This window comes from Salvelinus sp. IW2-2015, linkage group LG31, assembly GCF_002910315.2.
Source record: "Salvelinus sp. IW2-2015 linkage group LG31, ASM291031v2, whole genome shotgun sequence".
Classification (NCBI taxonomy): Eukaryota; Metazoa; Chordata; class Actinopteri; order Salmoniformes; family Salmonidae; genus Salvelinus; species Salvelinus sp. IW2-2015.
In genome coordinates this window covers 13,501,009-13,523,801 of record NC_036870.1, presented here as the reverse complement: position 1 = coordinate 13,523,801, position 22,793 = coordinate 13,501,009, and the positions used below count along the sequence as shown (strand labels likewise).

General features: G+C 42.7%; 1 protein-coding gene across 4 annotated transcripts in view; it reads right to left on the bottom strand.

Annotated features, from left to right (window-relative positions):
• LOC111955710 (A-kinase anchor protein 9) overlaps positions 1–22,793 on the bottom strand; it is a 134,190-nt gene that overhangs the window by 87,900 nt on the left and 23,497 nt on the right. For all 4 annotated transcript variants that reach the window (XM_070436462.1, XM_023975991.2, XM_070436464.1 and 1 more), the window contains exons 2-15: positions 21,058–21,327; positions 17,886–17,930; positions 17,248–17,307; positions 16,062–16,211; positions 15,280–15,435; positions 14,585–14,782; positions 11,266–14,310; positions 5,657–5,740; positions 4,407–4,554; positions 3,933–4,003; positions 3,603–3,732; positions 3,201–3,298; positions 2,535–2,646; positions 2,108–2,345 (exon numbers count right to left, since the gene is read on the bottom strand). In XM_070436462.1, coding sequence (XP_070292563.1) covers positions 2,108–2,345; positions 2,535–2,646; positions 3,201–3,298; positions 3,603–3,732; positions 3,933–4,003; positions 4,407–4,554; positions 5,657–5,740; positions 11,266–14,310; positions 14,585–14,782; positions 15,280–15,435; positions 16,062–16,211; positions 17,248–17,307; positions 17,886–17,930; positions 21,058–21,327 — 4,805 coding nt within the window. The remainder of the gene's footprint in view (positions 1–2,107; positions 2,346–2,534; positions 2,647–3,200; positions 3,299–3,602; positions 3,733–3,932; positions 4,004–4,406; positions 4,555–5,656; positions 5,741–11,265; positions 14,311–14,584; positions 14,783–15,279; positions 15,436–16,061; positions 16,212–17,247; positions 17,308–17,885; positions 17,931–21,057; positions 21,328–22,793) is intronic.

Here is a 22,793-nt window from a genome sequence, read left to right as displayed (position 1 = left end):
CGCCTTCCCTTCCAGTTCTCTGCTGCCACGAATTGCAAAAATCACTGAAGTTGGAGACTTATATCTCCCTCACTAACTTTAAGCATCAGCTGTAGGCGCAGCTTACCGYTCGCTGCAGCTGTACACAGCCCATAAATAGCCCATCCAACCAACTACCTATCTCATCCCCACATTTGTTTTTCTGCTCTTTTGCACACCAGTATTTCTACCTGCACATCCTCATCTGCACATATATCACTCCATCGTAAATTGCTAAACTGTAATTACTTTGCCACTATTGGCCTATTTATTGCCTTACCTCCTTACTTAATTTGCACACACTGTGTACAGATTTTTCTAATGTGTTATTGACTGTACGATTGTTTATCCCATGTGTAACTGTGTTGTTTTTGTCGCACTGCTTTGCTTTATCTTGGCCAGGTCGCAGTTGTAAATGAGAACTTGTTCTCAACTGGCCTACTTTGTTAAATAAAAGTGAAATAAATTTTTTTAAATTAAAAACTTAAAACACTGACGGCCTAAAACCATGAATGTTCTTGAGAGGCCTAGTTAAAGTTTGGACATAAATCGGCTTGAAAATCTAATGTCAGGATTTTAAAATGGCTGTCTAGCAATGATCAACAACCAACTTGACAGAGCTTGAAGAATTTAAAAAAGAATCATGGGAAACTATTGTACAATCCAGGTGTGCAAAGCTCTTAAAGACTCACAGCTGTAATCCCTGCCAAAGGTGATTCAAACATGAATTGATTCAGGGGTGGAATACTTATGTAATTTTTTTTTTTGTTGCAAAAATGTATAAAAATGTATATTATTACTTTTGAATCGATTTTCTGACCGATGCATGCTAGATTTGGATTGGTTTGGGGCCCGAAAACCGACATTTAATCGGGATGGATGCGTGAATGTTACATCCCTATTATATASTGAAAATAATTTAGATATCAGGAGATGATACATTTATTTTAATTCTGTTCAATTTGTGATATCCAAATTGGTAGTTACAGTCTTGTCCCATCGCTGCAACTCCCATACGGACCTGGGAGAGGCGAAGGTCGAGAGCCATGTGTCCTCCTAAACCCGACCCTGTCAAGCCGCACTGCTTCTTGACAAACTGCCCAATTACACCGGAAGCCAGCCGCACTGATGTGTCGGAGGAAACACCATACAACTGGCGACCAAAGTCAGCGTGCATGCGCCCGGCCGCCACAAGGAATCACAAGAGTGAGATTAGACAAGGACATCCCAGCCGGCCAAACCCTCTCCTAAGCCGGACGACACTGGGCCATTTGTGCGCCGCCCATGCGTCTCCCGGTCGCGGCCGGAAGTGACACAGCCCGGGATCGAACCCGGATCTGTAGTGACGCTTCTAGTACTGCGATGCAGTGCCTTAGACTGCTGTGCCACTGGGGAGAGATATCAGGAGATTAAAGCCATGCTAATAATAATGGACTCAGGAGGGATTGAATAAAACGGAAATCTACTTTCAAAGGAATAAAGAGTTTGCTAATGCCTTGGCAATTAAAGTGTGCCTGAATGGCAGCTGTAGAATTTCACTGCCCGGTTGTATCGGGTCACAGTGATCTGAGAAGTGCTGCTGCACTCTTTCTATGCGCACGCACACACAGGAGTAGGATCCTCCTCATGACCGTTTCAGATACTCCCATGGGGGAGATGAAAATGTACTTTCTCACTTATGCACCGGTGGTTGTGTTTCTCCGATAATATGTATTACCTATGATGTACTTGTGGACTAACCAATTCATATGTTGAGTTGGATTTAGTTTGAGTTTAATATTCGTGTCAAGATTACATGCAATGTGAAAGGGTTGATGATGGGGTTTTCCTCTTGCCTGGCTACCCAGACTCCTTGCTCTAGCCAAACATTACCCCACACCCACTAACGTTAGTTTCTTCTCTGCAAAGAGTCTGGATCAGAGTACCTTCCCAATCCTACACCGAATGCGAACACATTTGGGGCCGTCTGATTGGTCCAGAAATCGATAGGTTGTAGTGTCTAGTATAAACACACTGTGAGAAGCTCTTGCATGTGATTTATGTAGGGCCACTTCTAAATCATAGTCATGATCATCATCATCACTATTACCTGAACTGGGCCTCGGTGCCCGTGACCTCATCGAGGTGCTGCTGTAGCACGATGAGCTCGGTAGCATAGCGCTCCTCAGTCGCTTTGGCCTGCTGCTGGTAGTAGGRCCTGAGGCGCTCCACTTCCAGCCTGTGGCATTCCTCCAGCTGGGCCCGCTGCTGATGGATGTCGGCCCTCAGCTTCTGGATATCCTCAGCAGTGTGGGAGGAGGGCGAGGCCGCGGTCAGCTCCCTCAGATCTGGGTAGAGAGCGATGGTGTTAGCATTAGCATGACTATGTAGATGGAAGTAGACAGTGCCCATCTTTCCCATTCATTTTGGGCTTGAGGCTCGCAGACCTTTCCAAATGCACAACAGATTGTGTAGAATATGAACACCACATAACCCAGCACCATTTTGGTTTAGACAGAGTATATATCTAAATTTACCCTTGAGATTGTGTGTAGAGATGCTGGAGCTTTCGATGTGCCTGCGCAGGCTGGCGATCTTCTCCTCACTGCTGCGCTTCAGCTCATCGTACATCAGCTGCATCGCCTCAATCTAAAAATGACAATAAGAGTTTGACAGCAGTGTTTGTTGGCATTATCATTAAAGCCAATTAGCTTTCATTCGTCATATCATTATTAACTAGCAGAGTTAAAAATGTAAAAGCTGAGTGCTAGTGTCCTAGCAATTACTGTACCCAAATCAAATTATTGTTGCTTTTCATCCCCGTCATAATACTGTGATTACATGTCAAACAATAKCAACGAGGTTGGTGTCGTGACATCTAATCATATCCAATCAAATAATGACTTATATGTTTTTTCCCCCACCAATTCATAAACTCTTGGCCTAAACCCCTTAAAGCAGGTGTGTCAAACTCATTCCATGGAGGGCCTAGTGTCAGATGGTTTTGGGATTTTACTTTTCAATTAAGACCTCGAAAACCATGTGAGGGGAGTTGTTTACTAATTAGTGACCTTAATTCATCAATCAAGTACAAGGGAGGAGCAAAAACCTGCAAACACCCGGCCCTCCGTGGAATGAGTTTGACACAAAGAGCTAACTAAATAAACAGTTTTACACACACAGTGTGTAGCAGTCCATCCTACCTTATTGCCATCTGCCTTCAGTAAGGACTGGAGCTGTAGAAGACGACCGTGCTCCTGTTCAATCCTCTGCTTCACCTGCTGAAGGTCTCTGTACATTTCTATAGAACCAGACAGAAGAAATGTCCATTACAAGTATGTCCTCATGCAGTCTCAGGGTGTGAAGTATCTTCACTACTATAAGATATTCCATTTATAATTGATGTAGCTGGATTTGATGTGCGTATGCAAATGCAAACTGGAGGAAAACACAATATATACTAATTTGTAATTTTATCATGCAGCAGTCAAGATTGGTGTGTGACTTATTCAGACGTTTTCATTAGTCAGCCACTCATTTCATAGGCTGCGTGTTCTTTATGTGGTATTGCTATCATTTGGTAGACATCACAACCAATAAAGCACCTTTCGCCTCCTGTAAAACAGCACTGGAATCCCTCGTTTCTTCCCTTTCAAATGAATGAATCTTCCAGTCCTCGACATCAGTGGGGTGGAGATACTCCAAGAACTCCTCTCCAAAAAATTTAGCAAAGGACTGTATAAAAAGAACAGCAAAATAGCTCTCAAACAAAACTGATGTCTCTGTAAATATGATGCATTCGAGTGGTAAGAATCAATGTCTAAACCTGAAATAATTCTGTCTAATAACGTTCTCATATCAAAAGTAATTGACAGTGCAAAGGAACATTAATCAATACTTGTTTTTTGTGTGTATGTGTGATGAATGTTAACTACCAGGATGAGTTGCTTGCACTCTTCAGACACAACTTGCACCACATTCTGGTACTTAGAGCTTCTGAGTTCATCTGTGAAGTCCGAGAAAAACAACATAAGCATACATTATAATTGGCTTATATTGAGCACAAACATTATTCAATTACTAAAATAGGATGAATGCAAAAGAGACTGAATAACTTCCGTGAGAGTCTCCTGTTTTCTATCTACAGATTGTAGCATGGATGACATCACGAATGATAGATAAAAATAAACTAATTCAACATGGCCCGTCTAGCCCCACACCCCCAGATACACATACATAATTAAATATACATGTGCGCAGTGCACACATTGAAACATGTACACACACACACCTCTAACCACCACAAGGTTTCCTACCACACAAACACACTTGCCATATCCCTACCTCAACCCCACCACCAGACAACAACCCATCCATACATCAACCTGCACTCAAAACCACACACACACCTTTGTCCCATGTTTTTTTCAAGCGACCCAGCTCCTGCTCAAGTGTGCTGACACGGGCATCTGTCTGCTCCCGGAGCAGCGCCAGCTGTGCAGCGTGCATCTGAGACAGGCTGATGCGCTGGGCCTCCAGCTGCAGCCTGCACTCCACCTGCACAAAGAGAGAGAGTAAAGAGAGCATAGAATTACCTAGACCAAAATGGACATAATCCCTCATTCCACCTATGGTTGCACAATAGAGATTGTTTCTGGAGTAAGACACACAAATTCCAAAGAATAGAATGTGCTTGTTGCAACTTACACATMATGAATTTAAGGTATTCTTAGCAATATGACATCATACACATATCAACAAGACGATTGTCAACCACTATTGGCCCCTCCAAATGTACTTTAGGCTTGCCAGTTGCTGTTTATCTGTAAGCAGGAAGTCGGCCTGCTGTATGATGCCATATTTTTGAGTGTACCTTTAAACATATATTCCAAAAGGTGCAACCCCAAATATGTTGGCCAGTCCACCCACCACAGGACATTGTTTTGAATGGAAATGGGGAATGCCTGTTGCCCTAATTTTATAAGAAACAGGGGGGAGCACCTGGGCTTTAGCACAACAAACAAGGGGCCAGCTATTATCTATTCTACAGCCAACACAATGGAGACGGCAAGGCTTTCCTCTCATCCTTGGATGGATGTGGAAACYCAGATGTGTTGCAGCTACACTTGTGAAGTCATGATTTTTTTCTTTGATGACAGTGCTATTTCTGTGTGCAATGCATTTTTGTGTAGAATGGTAACACTGCTACTTTCATAACGCTTTGTTTGATTGCAATTTATCCAACCACTCAAGCACTATACATATTACAATAGGACATATATCAAACTGATGTCAAGCACATGCTTAGTAGCCTAATGCACGTAGCTAGAATGTGACACTGCAAATACTGCAAGGATGAATAACTGCATACTGCAACTTCCTAAACAGATTCATAGGTCTTACTTTGGTTATTTCACAKTAATTATTAGCAGTGTGGGCAGTATAACACTTGCTGACACAACAACCAAGCATTACTCATAATAATACAAATTGGTGACAAAAGGAAGGTTTGCCTTTATCACGGTCTTACTACTGGGTGCCCATAGTTCTGTATGAAGTTTTTCCCCTGGTTGATTAACCTTCCCAACCCACTGTACTAAGACAGCGACTCAGGCCGGAGCGAAAAGCACAGGTAGATTTGAGCTCAGGTGACATTTACATGCTCTGTGGTTTCGCTGTCCCTGTCCTCCTCTTGCTTCGCTACAGGGTCCACCCAACACTCCATCCCATCTACGCTCTTCCCCTGAAAAGAGGAGAAAAAAGTAGCCATTGTAACAGAAGAGATTAAAAGCTAATAAAAAAACACAATGTTGATGAGGTCTGGCGACAACAGTACAGTACGTATGGCATAAAAAACAATGAAACACTTACTGAGAAGGCCACACTGTAAAGACTAAGACAGCTTCAGAAGCATTTCATATTAATTAGCAATTTATTAATAGCAATGAATGCTTATGTACTTCCCTTGCACATAGTATTGATACGAAGAACAAGATGCAATAGCACCATTTTCTTGATTTTGATATAAGCATTTATAAATGTGGTCTTTTTATAAACTACGGTACCAGTGAGGATTTCCTACGCTGGACAAGTTGTCACAGATATTTAAGTCATTGATGATAATATGCAATTTAAAATAAAATAAAAATTACATTAAGGGGMAAACATACCATAGCTTAGCTATATTCAATAAAATGTATGAGTTGATTTAAAATTCATGTTTAACACTTTCTCATGGTTGGTGTCTTGACGGATTTGTCCAAAATATTGCGACATAAAACACTTTTCTGTCGATGCATTTATGGCAGTTTAAATTGTRGTTATATCATATATTACACATATATGATATATATTATTATATCATATATTAAGCAGGTAGCCTAGTGGTTAGAGTGCTGAACTAGTAACCGAAAGGTTGCAAGATCGAATCCCCGAGCTGACAAGGTAAATATCTGTCGTTCTGCCCCTGAACAAGGCAGTGCTCCTAGGCCGTCATTGAAAATAAGAATTTGTTCTTAACTGACTTTCCTGGTTAAATAAAAGGTTAAATAAAAATATGTAATCAGTTAAATTAGACATTGAACTTGAACCCTGTACATACCTGGATCTAGCAGTTGGAAAGTTTTTTGTATAGAGATCTCAGAAATGCAGTGTAACTACATAACATTCCGTGTRTCCTTATGTTATGGGGTGAAAACAGTTTTCATGGGCAAACAAATCCCACAAAAACCATGCGATTGCAAAATCGAATGCTTCTAAARAAAAGTCATCTTACCTTTATACTTAAAACCTAAATCAATACTGTCATTGACGTGGTTCTTCAATATTTATGCATAATACTTGTTGGATGTGCATTTGGTGTCAAGGTGTAATTACACCATGTATTTTCACACATCATCATCTGATTCAAGAAGATGTGGTCCCGTGTGGCTCAGTTGGTAGAGCATGGCGCTTGCAACGCCAGGGTTGTGGGTTCATTCCCCACGGGGGGACCAGGATGAATATGTATGAACTTTCCAATTTGTAAGTCGCTCTGGATAAGAGCGTCTGCTAAATGACTTAAATGTAAATGTAAATGTAAGAAGGAATTTTCTGAATGACAGTCAAGTGACAAAAAGCTGTTGCATGCGCCAGGTGTTGGGGAAAAAAGTTTTGTCTTTACGCCGGTGAAGACAGTTGTGCTTGTATGTAAAATCCCTAGCGAATTGATGTTAATCATCTGTTGTGGTCTGCTTACTTTACAGCAGATTTAACAGAAGAAGCATCAAGGTAATGAGTTCATGTTTTTGTGCCTCGGATTAGACACATAGTCTACTGTGAGCAATTATGTATTGCACAACACCCAACACTATTCCAATTCATTATTCTGGATATAAAGACAACACATGACATAGCCTAATGGGTTTCTTCACAATATGATCTGGGAATGAAATAACATAACAAATATATTTTGGTTTCCATGTTACACCTGCATTTTTAAACAATACAAATGGATCTTGAAATAGCCCACTTGAACACTCATTTTTTACCTCAGAAATCCAAGTACTGGAATAGGCCTACCTTGAAAATCATACATTTCCTCAATTTGGTACTTGAAAAGTCCTTGTAATTATTGTAGCCGATTTATAAGATCTTCTGATCCCTTATAATTATCCGTGATTTTCTTTTTGATCCGTTTCTGTAAGCGATGTGGCCACTTTTGTATGTTTCCCGCCACTTCAATTGACGGGTGTTGCGCTACTCTGTTGAGGTAAAACCATCTAATGCTGGCTTCAACTTGGCATTCCATGAAAACTGTCCCATTACAAAATGAACCTGGTTTTTGGTTGTTTTCTCAGTATGAAAAAAACGATGGTAAGATTAACGCTGCCGCTATTCATGGCTTTATTAAAGTATGTGTACCTGCGTTGGCCACATAGGCAACAGCAGTGGTGTGTATTCATGGGTTTCCCCAAAAATTGTAAAAACATTTAATAATAATGTTTTTATTATTATTAATAATAATAATAATAATAATTAGTCCCGCTGTGGTTCATAAATTTCCTTCAATTCTCAAGAGTGGAGAAAGCATCCGAGCAAGCGAAAAATTTGGTCCCCCTTGATGAAAATAAATACAATTATAGCCAATCAGCATTCAGCAAAACTGAGTGAGCTCAACTGTGAATGATCCTGGCGCACCAAAGAAAAGTGTTAATTTTGTATTTGGCTTCAGACCAATCACATCACCCCAAAAGCAAAATGTCATTTAGAGACAAATACTTGAATTGTTGCATCTCATTGTGTTGTTGTCCTCAGGTAGCTAGCTAGCTAAAATCGTCCCTTTCCTAAATTAGCCATGGATGGAGATTGGGATTTGGAATTGTGGTTTTACTTAATTCTCTGTACTGGCCAATGATTATAAGGGCAATTCTGATCCAACCATAAATTCATACATTGTGCCCCTGACCCGAAACGATGGAAGTTCAACATGTAGCTAGATGTAGTAGGCTAATGTTAACTAGCTGACCTAGCATTTTAGCCAGGTAGCCTAGGACAACAACTAAAGCGTGTACTGTATCATGACAGAGTCATAGACCGTTTAGGCAACATGAATGTGGAGGATGGCATTGGCATTTCTCTACAAGTAGGGTGAGTCAACATGTTTTTTTATATTTGCGTGCACGCACACACACACACACACAAATCAGTACCATGGACAGCCACATCAATTTTAGCTTACGTTAATTGGACTAAATAGTTTTTGGCATCTTTTAGTTGTGACTCTATTAGACTAAGCAAAGGTGAATAGATGATGTTGAAATGCTGCCTTAATAGTGGAGGCAGCGCCTGTTTTCTTTGCAACGTGTGGTAACTCTGTGATTCCAGGGATCATCAACTAGATTCAGCGCCTGGCTGATTTTTTTCCTTGAGCGGATGGTCAGGGGGCCGGAACATAATTACAAAAAAAATTGTAAATGGCAAATTGACCGTAAAAGCCCAAACAAATACAATGTTTGACTAAAAGATAATAATTTCAACCTTGCTAACATTAGCATACGATCACGTTTCTCTTTATTACATTTAAGTCATTTAGCAAACGCTCTTATCCAGAGCGACTTACAAATTGGTGCATTCACCTTATGATATCCAGTGGAACAACCACTTTACAATAGTGCATCTAACTCTTTTAAGGGGGGGTTAGAAGGATACTTTATCCTATCCTAGGTATTCCTTAAGAGGTGGGTTTAAGAGGTGGGGTTTCAGGTGTCATTACATGTGGGAATAGTTAAATTAAAATCAATTTAATTTCCTGGTGTTTTTAGTATATTATGGCCAACAATAAACATTTAAATATGTTGGTTTCATTGCTCAGAAAACTTGGGGGGACAAATAAAACAACCCGCGGGCTGGCAGTTGGGGAATCCTGTTCTAAATCAATAGTTGTCTAGTAGTCTGAAAATGTCTGACAGATGTTGCTCTCTGGTTTTGTGATGAAACAAAAAGGTGTGGTCTAATTTATTCTCCCACTGTCTTCTTATTGTCTCAGCCTTAGGCCTATATATCACAGTGTCAAGCATATGAACTAACGTTTTATAGAGCAAACAACGCAATGCATACATCTCATTTATTAGTAAGACAAGTCCGTATTATTCTCACATATTTTAGAATGTAATAAATAATAATTGGAATATCAATGCATTATCTTAGTGTTAATGCCCTACTTTTTTTGGTATACTTTTTGCATGCTATTTTTTTTTGGGGGTGGGGGGGGGGTATTTATATAAATTATACAATTGTATAACATTGACATCCCCTGAAAAACACAATTAAGTGCTTGAAAAAGTCCCTGACTGTCCTTGAATTTGACTTGCCAATGTCTGTATGAACCCTGCTTGAAGGACGTACAGTCCTAGGACTATGTTGGTGTATAGGTGGAGTTACGGGCTAATTTGCATATATTCCTCTAAATACAATGCGGAACTAAATACAAAACATTTTTATTTGTGTCTCAAATAATTGTAAAATTTTGATCCCAATGTCACACATTGGCCCCCTTATTTATAGAAAGACCCATGTAATCTATTAAGGGGTCCTTCCCAGTAAGTGAAAGTGAACATACTGTGGTGCACTGATGCGAGATGAGGGCAAAATTCTATGCATCCTTGACATTGCTCTACTGAGGTGAAGCCTTGGACATATACATCTATTTTGATTTGTGTAACACTTTTTTGGTTTCCACATGATTCCATATGTGTTATTTCATAGTTTTGATGTCTTCACTATTATTCTACAATGTAAAAAAAGTTTAAAATAAAGAAAAACCCAAACTTTTGACTGGTACTGGCAATGACACAAAATGGCTTCTCACCTTCGAGCACTTATTCCCTGCAGAACGGAAAGAAACTATAATGTATAATACGTTTCTCTACATAAAAGCAAAGACGTTCCTTAGCTAGAAACGGATATTCATGAGAGATAACGACATACGTCTTTTCATGGCTCGTTTTAGCTTTGAAGATAAGAGCCTAGTAAATGAAGGCTGATTATAATTCTTATATAATGGCTTGACTAAAGCTTAATGGTGATTTCAACTTAATAATTGAAATGCTCTGTGTGTTCATGCAACAGCCTCTCCTACAGTCTTCAGAATCTCTGTGCATTGATCCAATTGATGCCTCCCATTCAGCCTCTAAAGCTTTAAAATGAGTGGTATGTGTGGCCTGACAATCAAAGACAAAATATTGAATATTTTTACCTAAGGATGTACTTATGTTATTCACTGCCTATGAGAGCCAGCCTCTGTCGGGCACTTTGTAATCAAGCCCATCAGTCATTACAGATTGGCTGAATATTATTATTTTTTAAACTGTTCAGTGCTAGAACAGGCAAACCTCACCTCAGCCAGGTTTTTAAATAAGCCTTTGATTCAGTCTATGTAGTGTATGAACACAAATACCATTCACCTGCATCGAGTAATGATCAACAGTAAGATTTAACAAGGGAGTAATGATACATCGTTACGTAGTACTGGTTGTGATCATGATCAATTGTTTACTGGTTATTTCAACAATAGTCCATTTGTGCATTAACATAAGACCAAAATGAAAATACACTATTAAACATTTTAACAGCTCAATCAGAAAGATAATTTCAGACTTATGAAAATGCAGAGATTGAGAGAGCGAGAGAGTGAAAGAGGAAAAAATAAAAGGCATGGCAATTATCGTTTCCATAGCGGGGGCTATTCCAGCTAAGAGACTGCAGCAGCAGCTGTCTGTGAATGCCTACCTGCTTCACAACGCAGTCTCTCTCTCCGTCACCGTGGTACCCGTCTGTGGAGTCATCCTTCCCGGTCCTCTGCTGCGAGATCGACGGAACCTGGCTCTCCATCCGAGCCCGCGCCTTCCACTCTGCTGCAGCAGTAGCACCTCCAGCTTTGTTTCTCTCCGCCGCCTCCTCCTTCTCCCTCTTCTCTTTTGTCTGGGCAGAGCTCTGGCGCTTCTTCTTTCCTCGCCGCTGCTGTGTCTTGCGCCTGTGTGACCCAGAGGCTGAAGGCTCCAAAGCGGAGCTACGCTCAACAGGTCCCTCCCCAACAGTTGAGACCTGAGATGGGGCTGCAGATGGAGTTAGCGTTTGGCTCTGGTGCCAAGCCTCCGAGGTGTGTCGGAGGCGGTCTCGCTCTATTTCGGCGGGCTGTAAGGAGGAGGGGAGAACCACTACCTCCCCTTGGAGAGATTCGATTTGGAGGTGATAATCCTCGATGGAGCAAGCTGGGGCTGCAGACTGAACAGGCTGCCCTCTCTGTTGGAGCTTCGCTTGGCTCTGAGCAGCTCTCCCTCCCTCCTCTCTCTGGAGTTCTATCTCTCCCTTTCTCTCCTTCAGAGTCTCCCGCTCTCTTCCGAGCTCTTCCTCCAGGTTTTCATTTTGGGCGATTACCTCCTTGTTTTCTCTCCTGACCTGACTCAGCTCTCCTTCCAGCTCATCCAATTCACCTTCTGTAACAGTCAGCTGCTCGGTAACTTTAGACAGCCTCATAGCCAGTTCCTCCTTCTCTGCCAGAGCTACCTTCAGCTTCTCCATCAGCTCAGTAGTGTATTTTTCTATCGAAGCACCGTTGTTGTCTTTGGACTTGTCCTCCATTTTGTTAGTTTCCTTGTTCTCCCTCAGCTCCTGAATCTGCGACTGGAGGCTAGCGAGTTTAGACTCATACACAAGTGTCTCCTTGAGAATCCTCTCCTCCAACTGCGCCTTTACCTCAACAAGGCACATGTACTCCTCTTTGAGCTCCTGATAGTTCACCTCAAAGTTCTTTTCTGCAAAAGAGAATGTATTCCTCTGCTTTTCAATCTCCTCTTGCATCTCCACTACTTGTCGCTGCTTTCGTTCATTTTCTGTCATGAAGGATTGGATTTTTTCCATTTTGGACTCCACTTCCTCTTTCATGGCGTTGTTGGTTTCCATCAAAATCCTATTTTCAGATTCCTGCTTCCTCCATTTGTTGTCCCAGCTCTTTTCTTGCTCTTTGGACTGGTTTTCTAGCAGCTCATTCTTTTTCAGCAGCATTTGGATTTCCTTCTCCATTCTGACCCTTTCTTCTCCACCCTTTCTCAATTCCTCAACTTGAAGTTCATTGAGTTGCACCACCAGCTCTTCGGCTTTCGAGCTATGCAGCGCCATCTTCAAGTCATCTTTCAGTGCAAAGATTTGGTGTAACAGCTCATCCCGCTCGTCCTTGTATGCGTTCCGCAACTCCTCCAGAGCTCGGCCGTGCCGGATGGACGCCTCGTTAAGGAGGTTCTCAGCGTTGAGCTGGCTCTCCCTACGGAGGTCCTCCCGAAGGAGAATGAGCTCCTCCTCGTGGCTGAAGAGGAGCTGTGTCCTCAGCCTCTCCAGTTCTGCCTCCTGTGACTCAGCCATGCGGTCCAGCACTGCGTCCTTCTCCCGCTCCATCATCTCCAGTTTGATCTTGAAGTTGGTTGTCTCTGACTCGTGCTTGGCCTCGATCTCTACTGCCGACTCTGCAGCGGTGGCTAGCTGGGCCTTCAGGTCATCGATGGTTTCCTGGAGGCGCTGCAGCTCGCCCTGAAGACTCTCACGGACAGCGATGTTCTGGGAGGCCTGCTCCACTTTGGCCCGGGCTGAGCGGAGYTCATGGAGGTAGTCAACCACCTGACCCTGGAGGTTGAGCTTCTCCTGTGCCACTTGGGACAGCTCCTGTCTGGCCTTCTCACGGAGCACCTGGGCCTCTTGGAGCCTCTGCTGAAGCACTACGATCTTGCCCTTGAGCTCGATCACCACCTCGGGACAAGGTCTGTTCACGGATTGCTGGGCTTTTAGAAGCTCTAGCTCCTTGTGATGCTGCGCCGTGACCCGCTCCAGGGCCGCACAGTGCTGCAAGCGAAGCTCCTGCTTCATCTGGACTATCTGCTCACCGTACATCTCGTCTAGCTCCGTCCTGAGATGATCCAGCCTGCGGGCTGAGTCCTCCTCCATCCTCTGGAGGGTGTCACACTCTGACAGGCTGCCCTGGTGGCATCGCTTCTGGAGGTCTTCCACGGTACCCATCAGCTGCTGGATCTCGCTGGAGGASATCCGCTCCTTCTGCTTGGAGGCTGAGAGTTCGCCCGTGCAGGACTCCAGCTCAACCCTACAGCTCTCAAGCTCACCTTTACTGCTCTCCAGCTCAACCCTACAGCTATACAACTCACCCTTACTGCCCTCCAGCTCAAACCTAAAGCTATCCAGCTCACCCTTACTGCTCTCCAGCTCAAGCCTACAGCTATACAACTCACCCTTACTGCCCTCCAGCTCAACCCTACAGCTATTCAACTGACCCGTAGTGCTCTCTAAGTCCCTCTTACAGTTATCCAAGTCACTCTTACAGCTCTCCAGCTCTTGGGCCTTTGCAGCAATTTGCTGGTTGAGGTCGTTTAAGCGTTTCTCAGAGGCCGTCAACTCATCCTTTAGCTGGTGGAGGGAGGAGTCATGTTCTGACATAACTCTCTCTTGCTCAGCTATCAGCAGTTCTTTCTCATTCAACTTTTGTGCAAAAGTCTCCTCAGTCATTCTTCCCACCTGTGCAAGCTCCACCTTGAGCATGGTCAGTGTACGCTCATGTTCTGTTATTGTTGCAGTTTGCTCCGAAATCAGCAGGTCTTTTTCATTTACCCTTTGGGCAAGTGACTCCTCAGCACCTCTGCCCACATGTGTGAGCTCTTTTCTAAGTTGCATTAGGGAACGCTCATGCTCTGCCATAATTCTCTCCTGTTTAGCAATCAGCAGGTCTTTCTCATTTAACCTTTGTGCAAATGACTCTTCTGTTCTTCTTTCCACCTATGAGGAAAAGTAAGTATTAGACAAATGTAAAATATATAATTAAATTCTCATATTTAAACGGCTGAAATAATTCTTCTACAAACAGCCTTTAAACTAAATTGTGTTTTTGTAAGGTAATAATACTAGGAAATCTAAATCAGATTTCAAAACACACCTGGTAATCAACCACCTATAAAACAGATCCATTAAATAGATCAATACATTTCATACAAGCAGACGTTTTCACATGAATGACAGGCACTGACTAACACCAACTAGGCAGCTGCCTCACCATCTCAGCCTCCTTGAGCCGGTGCTGGAGCTGGCTGATCTGCAGCAGCTGCTCCTTGCTCATATCATGGTGCCCTCTGACCTGGCCGTCCATCTCCTCCAGCTGCTGTTGGTATTGGACAAGCTGCTGCTTGGCCTGCAGGAGGTCCTGCGCTGTGCTGCTGTGGCTGGTGTTCCTCAGTGTCTCACCTGCCTGCAGCTGTCAATCAAACCAGAGGGTGTTCATGTTCCCGTGGAAATGACAGAAAACAACATCACCACCACATCTGTTGTAGAATTATTAGGACGGTAATAAAATATATGAAAATGTTGACAGAGCAGGGGAAAGCTTCCGAGACAATAAGATGACATAGGAAAGATAAGATATAATAGGACTGGTACAGGTATGTGTCTAACCTAGGGTTGTAAAATTCCTGTAACTTTCCCAAAATTCCCAGGCTTTCCAGAAATTCCAGATGGAGGATACCCAGATTTCCTGCTTTTTCACACCTGTTTATGGGAATCTTCCAACCAGGTTCTCTGGAAAACCTGGGAAGTATGGGAAACTCTTTTTTTGTATTTTTTATTCTAGTCTAACCCTACGCTTGTTATGGGTTTCTACTTCACCGGCCTAATGTATTTTTCTTACTATATTATAGACTAGGGTGGGATAATATGTTATAGGGTAGTTTCATAGCCTAGGCAATAATGTCTTACCTGCTGGAACTGAATGTGCAGTTTCTGGCTCTGCTCAGTCATCTCCAGGAACTCCCTCATGACCTCATCCTTCTCTTTGCGAGACTGCTGCAGATTGGCTGTGAGTTGGGTGATGATGCCGTCTCGCTGCTTCAAGGCAGCCTCAAAGTCCTGCAGCTGGAGGATCAAAAAGAGTGCAGTGTGTATACCTTGCATAATCAACGTCAGTGATTCACAAGTCACACTTTACTATGAGAAAGAAAATAGTACACTGGCTTGACTTTGACAAAGACAAAGTGTGGTCTTAACAATGGAAGTCGCTAGTTTGGGATATTTTAGGGTAAAGGAGTATGGGTGGTAATACGGTCACAGATCAATGTTTTTAAACCAAACAAGAAAAGTTATGTATTCCATTGAAAAGGGAAATACCAACAATAGTTTATATGCACGTTACATGTGTTTGACATGTGTGATATATTTCACTTGATATTTACAGAGTACTCTCATATATTTGAGTAGTATTCTGAATATCAGAACATAAGAGAGCTCTCATATTGCTAATAACTCTGCTACCCTAACCATTTCTAAGCTGCATCCTCAACCAAAGGTCAGACCAGCAGTGTGGGCTAAGCAAGGCCAACCCCTTATGCAATCTGCTTGATGAATTAGACTAAAACATTTTTAATGTTATATGAACATTTGCAGTTGACAGGGGAAGCAGGTTATTTACTTTTTTCTTTAACTACCCATTTGAATTCCTTCATACATACACATAGAGCGTGCATGCACACGCAGCACATTACCTGTTGCACCCCCTCTGTGCCGAAGGCCGCTCTAAATTCCTCCAGCTCTCGGCTCAGCTCCTCCACCACCAGAGTCTTGGCAGCCAACTCTTCCTCCATGACCTGTACCCTTCCGCCCCTCGCCTCCTGCTGCACAGGGTCCACTTCCTCCTGTTGTGGGGGGGGACAATGGCTAGATGAGAAATAACCTAACATCCAAAATTGCCACAGAACAGAGGAGGGAAATGGTACCTGTAGCTTGCTTAGCAATAAATTAGCATCCAAGACTGCCACAGAACTAAGGGCGAAATGGGAGCTAGCTTAGCAAACAGCTAATTTCAAAAACTAGCACTGAAGCAATTAGTTAGCTTCCAAGGACGCCACAGAACTGAGGGGAATGATATAAATTAACTAGTCAACATCCAAAACTGCCAAAGAACTGGCAGCCATTAAAGAGCAGTGCTGGCAATGGTTCCCTCTCTTTCGCTTTAGCTCTAGTCTTATTTCACTAGTCTTACCTTATCTGTCACGCTCTTGTCTTTTTCTTTCTACCTCGTTCTATCTTCTTTTCCTTCTCAGAATGGTTTTAACTTCTTTACTCTCAAACAAAATCACACACAGTCAAACACTTAATTTGCTGTTTTTCTCAGCCTCTATCCCCTCTTTCTCGCCATCCCTCACTCTTCCTACCTGCAAATGGCAAGATTACATGTGTGATTTAGCAAATGAGCAGCTCTTGTATAATTGTCCAGCGCCCCCTTATCTAGCCACTTCACCACTCCATCCCCAATCCCTCTTTTTCTACTTCTCTTCCTCCCTGTTTTCATCTTTCTCTTCTGATTTCCAGAGTAATTTACACCTCTGAAATGTCAAGTTCCCTACTCCCCATCCCTGCTGTTAAACTGGGGAGTGGAAGTTAAAGGATGACAGCAGCAGCCCGCCGACAATGCTGTTGTTGCTGCTGCTCTGCAGTCCTTCGCCTTCAAAATAAAACCACTTCACAAGCTGAGGATCCCAGAAGCAGAGAATAAAAGGGACTTGGTTAGTGAGTTAGTCTGATGAAAATCTCAGGGTTAGGAGGTCAGAATGCAGTGCGGAGACAGAGAAAACATGTTACATTAAAAAAGAGAGTGCAGTCAGTGCAGAGGTGAGTCTGTTTGTTAACGAAAAACAGTGGCTTGTTGTCTATTCAATTGTCGTACTGTACCCAGATAAACTCCTTGGAAGTCTCCATTGGGATCTCGGTCATCTCAAGGCAGCCATTCACCTGTTAATTCACAATACTGTTTGGTAAAGCAGGAGGATTTCTTAGTTCAGCTACCCATTGTTCACTCATGTACAGAGCACAGAGTGAAGGATGTAATTAAATGTGGTATTTTGGTTACGTCGTACGTGTCAGGCTTAATGTAATGACTGCCGCCTTCTTCAAACCATTAAACTCGGTGTTACAGGCAGAGCTTTTAATGGCGGCCCTGTAGAAGAGGGGGAGGTGAGAGGTGCGGCATGACTACTTTGACTTGTCAAGTTCAGATAAATGCCAGACGGAGACTTGGAGAGCTGAGTGCCTGGCAACAAGCTAGCTGAGTCACGTGGTCTGTTCCAAGAGGAAACCTGGGAAAAGGTAGGACCTAAGCCCCAACCGTAACACTAATCCTCAATAGCAGAGGCCCTTAGTAACAGATCTAGGGTCAGCTTACCCTTTGTCAAATCTGAACCAAATACTTTTAAGGTGAGGAAACAAATAAGACATTTTGCAATTTGGGTGAACTATCCCTACAAGTACAGTATATTAACACCAATAAAAAGAGTGTTCTCTGTTTGTTGTAAATGACGAAAGTAACTCACCTCGGAGGAGTAGTCTTCGGCTGTGGTGGACACTTCACTATCTGGCTGCCATAGGAAACAACAGGAGGATTCATCAGACCCTGCATGGGGAGGACTCACCATAATAGGCCCACCGTGTGTCACCAGAACAAGTGGCCCACACAAACACAGCCCCACCAACAGAGCAGAGTGGATTGCATTACAATACAACAAGCAGAAGGAAAAACAAAGCTTCAAAATGCATTAAAACTGAAGGACCATAACTACATGAGTAAGCAGTTTTAGCTAAAACAAGCCCATCCTAGGTCAACATTGTGTGTACAGTTAGCATTCTGCTTGACAGTCCCATTACTTCAAGAGTGAAAGTACAGGGACATTCTGGGGGAGCAGTTATGACATATGACAAGCCTATTGTCCTCTCATTTCCATTTTGTCTTTGTGTGGCAAGTTCTGGTCAGTTTCTGGAGAAGAATAAGTCAATAATGGCGTTGTCAACTGCAGTCTGCCCCTTTGACCTAGATCCAATGGGGCATTTTGGAAGCATGCTGTGCCACATTCAATTACGGGGCGCAACCTACTTTTTATAAGATGGCTCCTTTCTCAATGGAATAATGGCAGATCATTAGAGCCTATTCTAAAAAGGGGCTAATTTCACTTTAACAAGATAAAAAGTTAGAACACTAAGGGGCAAGACGAGGAGAAATTAAATGAGAGGTTTTATTGTCCGAGTTTAATGGCACATTAGGTCAATAGTTCCTTTTCATTGAGGATCGAGAATGTTGCCGATACCAAAGCCAGTCTAGCCTATATTGCTTGGACTGCTTGTTGAATTCTGGTGATTCTAGGGAAGGTAGAATAGGAAACGGCATTGGATGTAGCCTAGTAGCAACACTAGATGTGATTTCTTAAAGAGAAGTGTCAAATTGTTGACGTTTCATGCTTGCAACTTTGCACAAAAAAATGACATGTCCAAGATCCTGTGGGGGATTGGAATAACATTTATCTAGGGTAGGGCTATCACTTGACAATTATGAAATCGGAAACGTGAATATGAATTTCAAAGATAGCCAAGCAGCTTATCGTGGATTTGACTATCAGGACGTCAAAACATCAGATAATCAGCCTCCATTATACCACTTGTGTCAGATGGGAAATGCGGTTCATCTGTTTAAGATATGCGCAGGTGAGAGACAATACAACAGGTTAGCGCTCACACAGATCTCTGTGAAGCCATCTGCCTATACAAGTGCTTGGAGGCGAACACTTTGAAGCTGGTGTTTCCACAGCAACCCCTCACTGCAAGGGAAGTTGCATGGCTACTTGGAACGTCTCTGTGTTAATTCAATGGTGCGCCCTGGGCCAATTACACACTTTGTCTTGGGTATGAAAACACATTGTGAGAAGACAAAAAATTAAAAGGTGTCAACTAAATGTTTGAAACGTCTCATTATTACAAATACGGATTCAGAGGAGTCCGAATTCAACGGCATGAGTCCAAACTCATGAGCACCTTGGACCTATGAACATTTTATCATTAAATGACAGAAGTGGCAATTCGTGACATAAACAGTTATGCTGTTCAAAATGTCTGCATGCCTACAGAAATACGGTAGTCACGATGGAAAAAGTGCTGAGCTATACCTCAAGAATACCGACCACCAAAAGAAAAGACAGGCAGCAGCCACTCTATTCAATCACCTCCGGGTCCGTTTTGTGCTGCAAGGCCACGAAGCTCTCCAACACTACAATGAGGCGGCTCAACCTGTTTAAAGGCAAATGTATGTTGCCATGGCAACCCATCATTTCCCAGTCACATTCGGGCGACGGGGGGGGTGTGGTGTGGTTTTTCAGCAACAGAGGGAATGAAAACTATTAATGCTGTTTGTGACACAAGTGCTACAAAAGAACAAAAGGGAGGAAAGAGAGGAGTTTGCATTGTTCGGCGTAGGCGGAGTGCGGAATTGGGGGTGGCATGGTACATGCACCTTGTTCGAGACAAGCAAATACGCTCAAGGTTGTGAGGGGCTTCCTGATTGTCTGTGAAACGCATAAAATATTTCACATTGACGATGTAACGGTGAGCCGAGTTATATTTATAACGACAGACTAAGGCGGTCATTTGAAAGAGGGAGAGATTCATTGAGCGAGCTTGCAATGAAGCTTTAAAAACAAATGTCTGAAGAGCTGGGAAAAGCAGCCTGAACAATTATTATTTTACTCATTATCTAACCAAAGTTGAAGAAAAAAAACCACTAAATAATATTTTTACCCAGCACAATAACAATATTCACAAAAAGAAAGAAATGCAGTTTGCCAGCTGTAACTTCAAATTCAGCTAAAAAGGTGTTGTGATTCAGCAAATCAAGAGCTAACAAGGACACTTATTGGCTGCTCCACTGTTTAATATTGAACCTTTGAAAATCGGCACTCACAAAAGTAGCTCATGGCAACTGCATAGGTTACTTCAGGGGACTGTTGTGTGATATCTGCTCAAATGGAATCGCTTATCAGGGTCTACGGCATTGAATATATCTGTATGCGTGATAACCAAAACCTTTTTATGTCATGTTTGGACCACTACATTTTGCATTTTTATTTATCTACTGTAATGTTCTATTTAACATTGACATATTAGTAATTTAGCAGACACTCTATCCAGACCGACTTACAGTAGTTTTCATACTTTTTCAAGCCAAGCAACAAAAATGTGCACCTTAAAACTGTAGAAATGCTTTAGAAATAAAATAGTATATTTAGCGTTAATTCATATTTGTGATTGAAGTTACCATGATCTTTTACTAGGTGATCAGTATGGGACAATACAGGAAGCCACAGACATATCGGCCAATACTGCTTACTCTCTACCATAGTATCAGCAAAAAAAAGATCATAGCACTAACGTACATGATTCAACTAATCTAGGTCTTGAGCAGTTAATTAGCTCAATCAGTTCACCCTGTCTAGGATCAAGTAGAGAAATTCAGCACAGAAGACCAATATCATTTTAATAAACCGTAATTTCAGGGCCAGAAGTACCAGTTCTCATCCCTTTACACACTAACGAACCAAGACAGTTTCTTCTCTAGTCTATTCAACTCAGACTCTACGAATCAAGCAATGCTGCACGCTAGGAGAAGCTCAATTCAAATGGGCAATCAATTGTTAGGGATGGTCCAGTGGTTTTTGGCCTTACCTCTATGGTGTACGTCTGGTCGTGTTTGACCGTCTCACCACAACGCAGGGTCCTGGCGAAGGTAAACTCTGTGGTGGGGGGGTCCTGTTCACCTCTTCCTCCTCCTACCACCCCCCTACTCCCCGACACCTCCTCCCCTACCGACTGATCCAACTCCTGCTCGGCCTCCCCTCTCCCCGGTCCATTTCCACCTGGGTCGTCTGTTTCTCTCCTCTTTTTCTTCTTCTTCTGTCTGTCTGCGTGAGCTTTCTTCTGCCGGTACTCAGCCAACTGGGGTCACACAGGGAGAACAGGGAAGAAGGACAGACAAAAAGGCAAGGCAGGGTCAGTGAGGTTAAATACAGAGATTACAGTGTGTCTGCGCTGTTTAAGAGGCAGTCCAACAAACTTAGCTAAATTCTAGGTTTAAGGCCAGATGCTATACTGAACACTGACTATATTAGATTTATCACAACAAACTACGCTAAAAGCTATGCTAAATGCTACACTTTACATTCCTTCAAAACAGCAAGCACAATCAACTTCAATTTTTTTATTTTTTTTATTTCACCTTTATTTAACCAGGTAGGCTAGTTGAGAACAAGTTCTCATTTGCAACTGCGACCTGGCCAAGATAAAGCATAGCAGTGTGAACAGACAACACAGAGTTACACATGGAGTAAACAATAAACAAGTCAATAACATGGTAGAAAAAAAAAAGAGAATCTAATACAATGTGTGCAAAAGGCATGAGGTAGGCAATAAATCGAATAATTACAATTTAGCAGATTAACACTGGAGTGATAAATCATAGATGATCATGTGCAAGAAGAGATACTGGTGTGCAAAAGAGCAGAAAAGTAAATAAATAAAGCAGTATGGGGGTGAGGTAGGTAAATTGGGTGGGTAGTTTACAGATGGACTATGTACAGCTGCAGCGATCGGTTAGCTGCAGCTGCTCGGATAGCAGATTTTTAAAGTTGTTGAGGGAGATAAAAGTCTCCAACTTCAGAGATTTTTGCAATTCGTTCCAGTCGCAGGCAGCAGAGAACTGGAAGGAAAGGCGTCCAAATGAGGTTTTTGGCTTAGGGATGATCAGTGAGATACACCTGCTGGAGCGCGTGCTGCGGGTGGGTGTAGCCATCGTGACCAGTGAACTGAAATAAGGCGGCACTTTACCTAGCATAGCCTGTAGATGACCTGGAGCCAGTGGTCTGACAGAACATGTAGCGAGGGCCAGCCGACTAGGGCATACAGGTCGCAGTGGTGGGTCGTATAAGGTGCTTTAGTAACAAAACGAATGGCACTGTGATAAACTGCATCCAGTTTGCTGATAGAGTATTGGAAGCTATTTGTAGATGACATCGCCGAAGTCGAGGATCGGTAGGATAGTCAGTTTTACTAGGGTAAGTTTGGCGGCGTGAGTGAAGAGGCTTTGTTGCGAATAGAAAGCCGATTCTTGATTTGATTTTGGATTGGAGATGTTTGATATGAGTCTGGAAGGAGAGTTTGCAGTCTAGCCAGACACCTAGGTACTTATAGATGTCCACATATTCTAGGTCGGAACCGTCCAGGGTGGTGATGCTAGTCGGGCGTGCGGTGCAGGAAGCGAACGGTTGAAAAGCATGCATTTGGTTTTACTAGCGTTTAAGAGCAGTTGGAGGCCACGGAAGGAGTGTTGTATGGCATTGAAGCTCGTTTGGAGGTTAGATAGCACAGTGTCCAAGGAAGGGCCGGAAGTATATAGAATGGTGTCG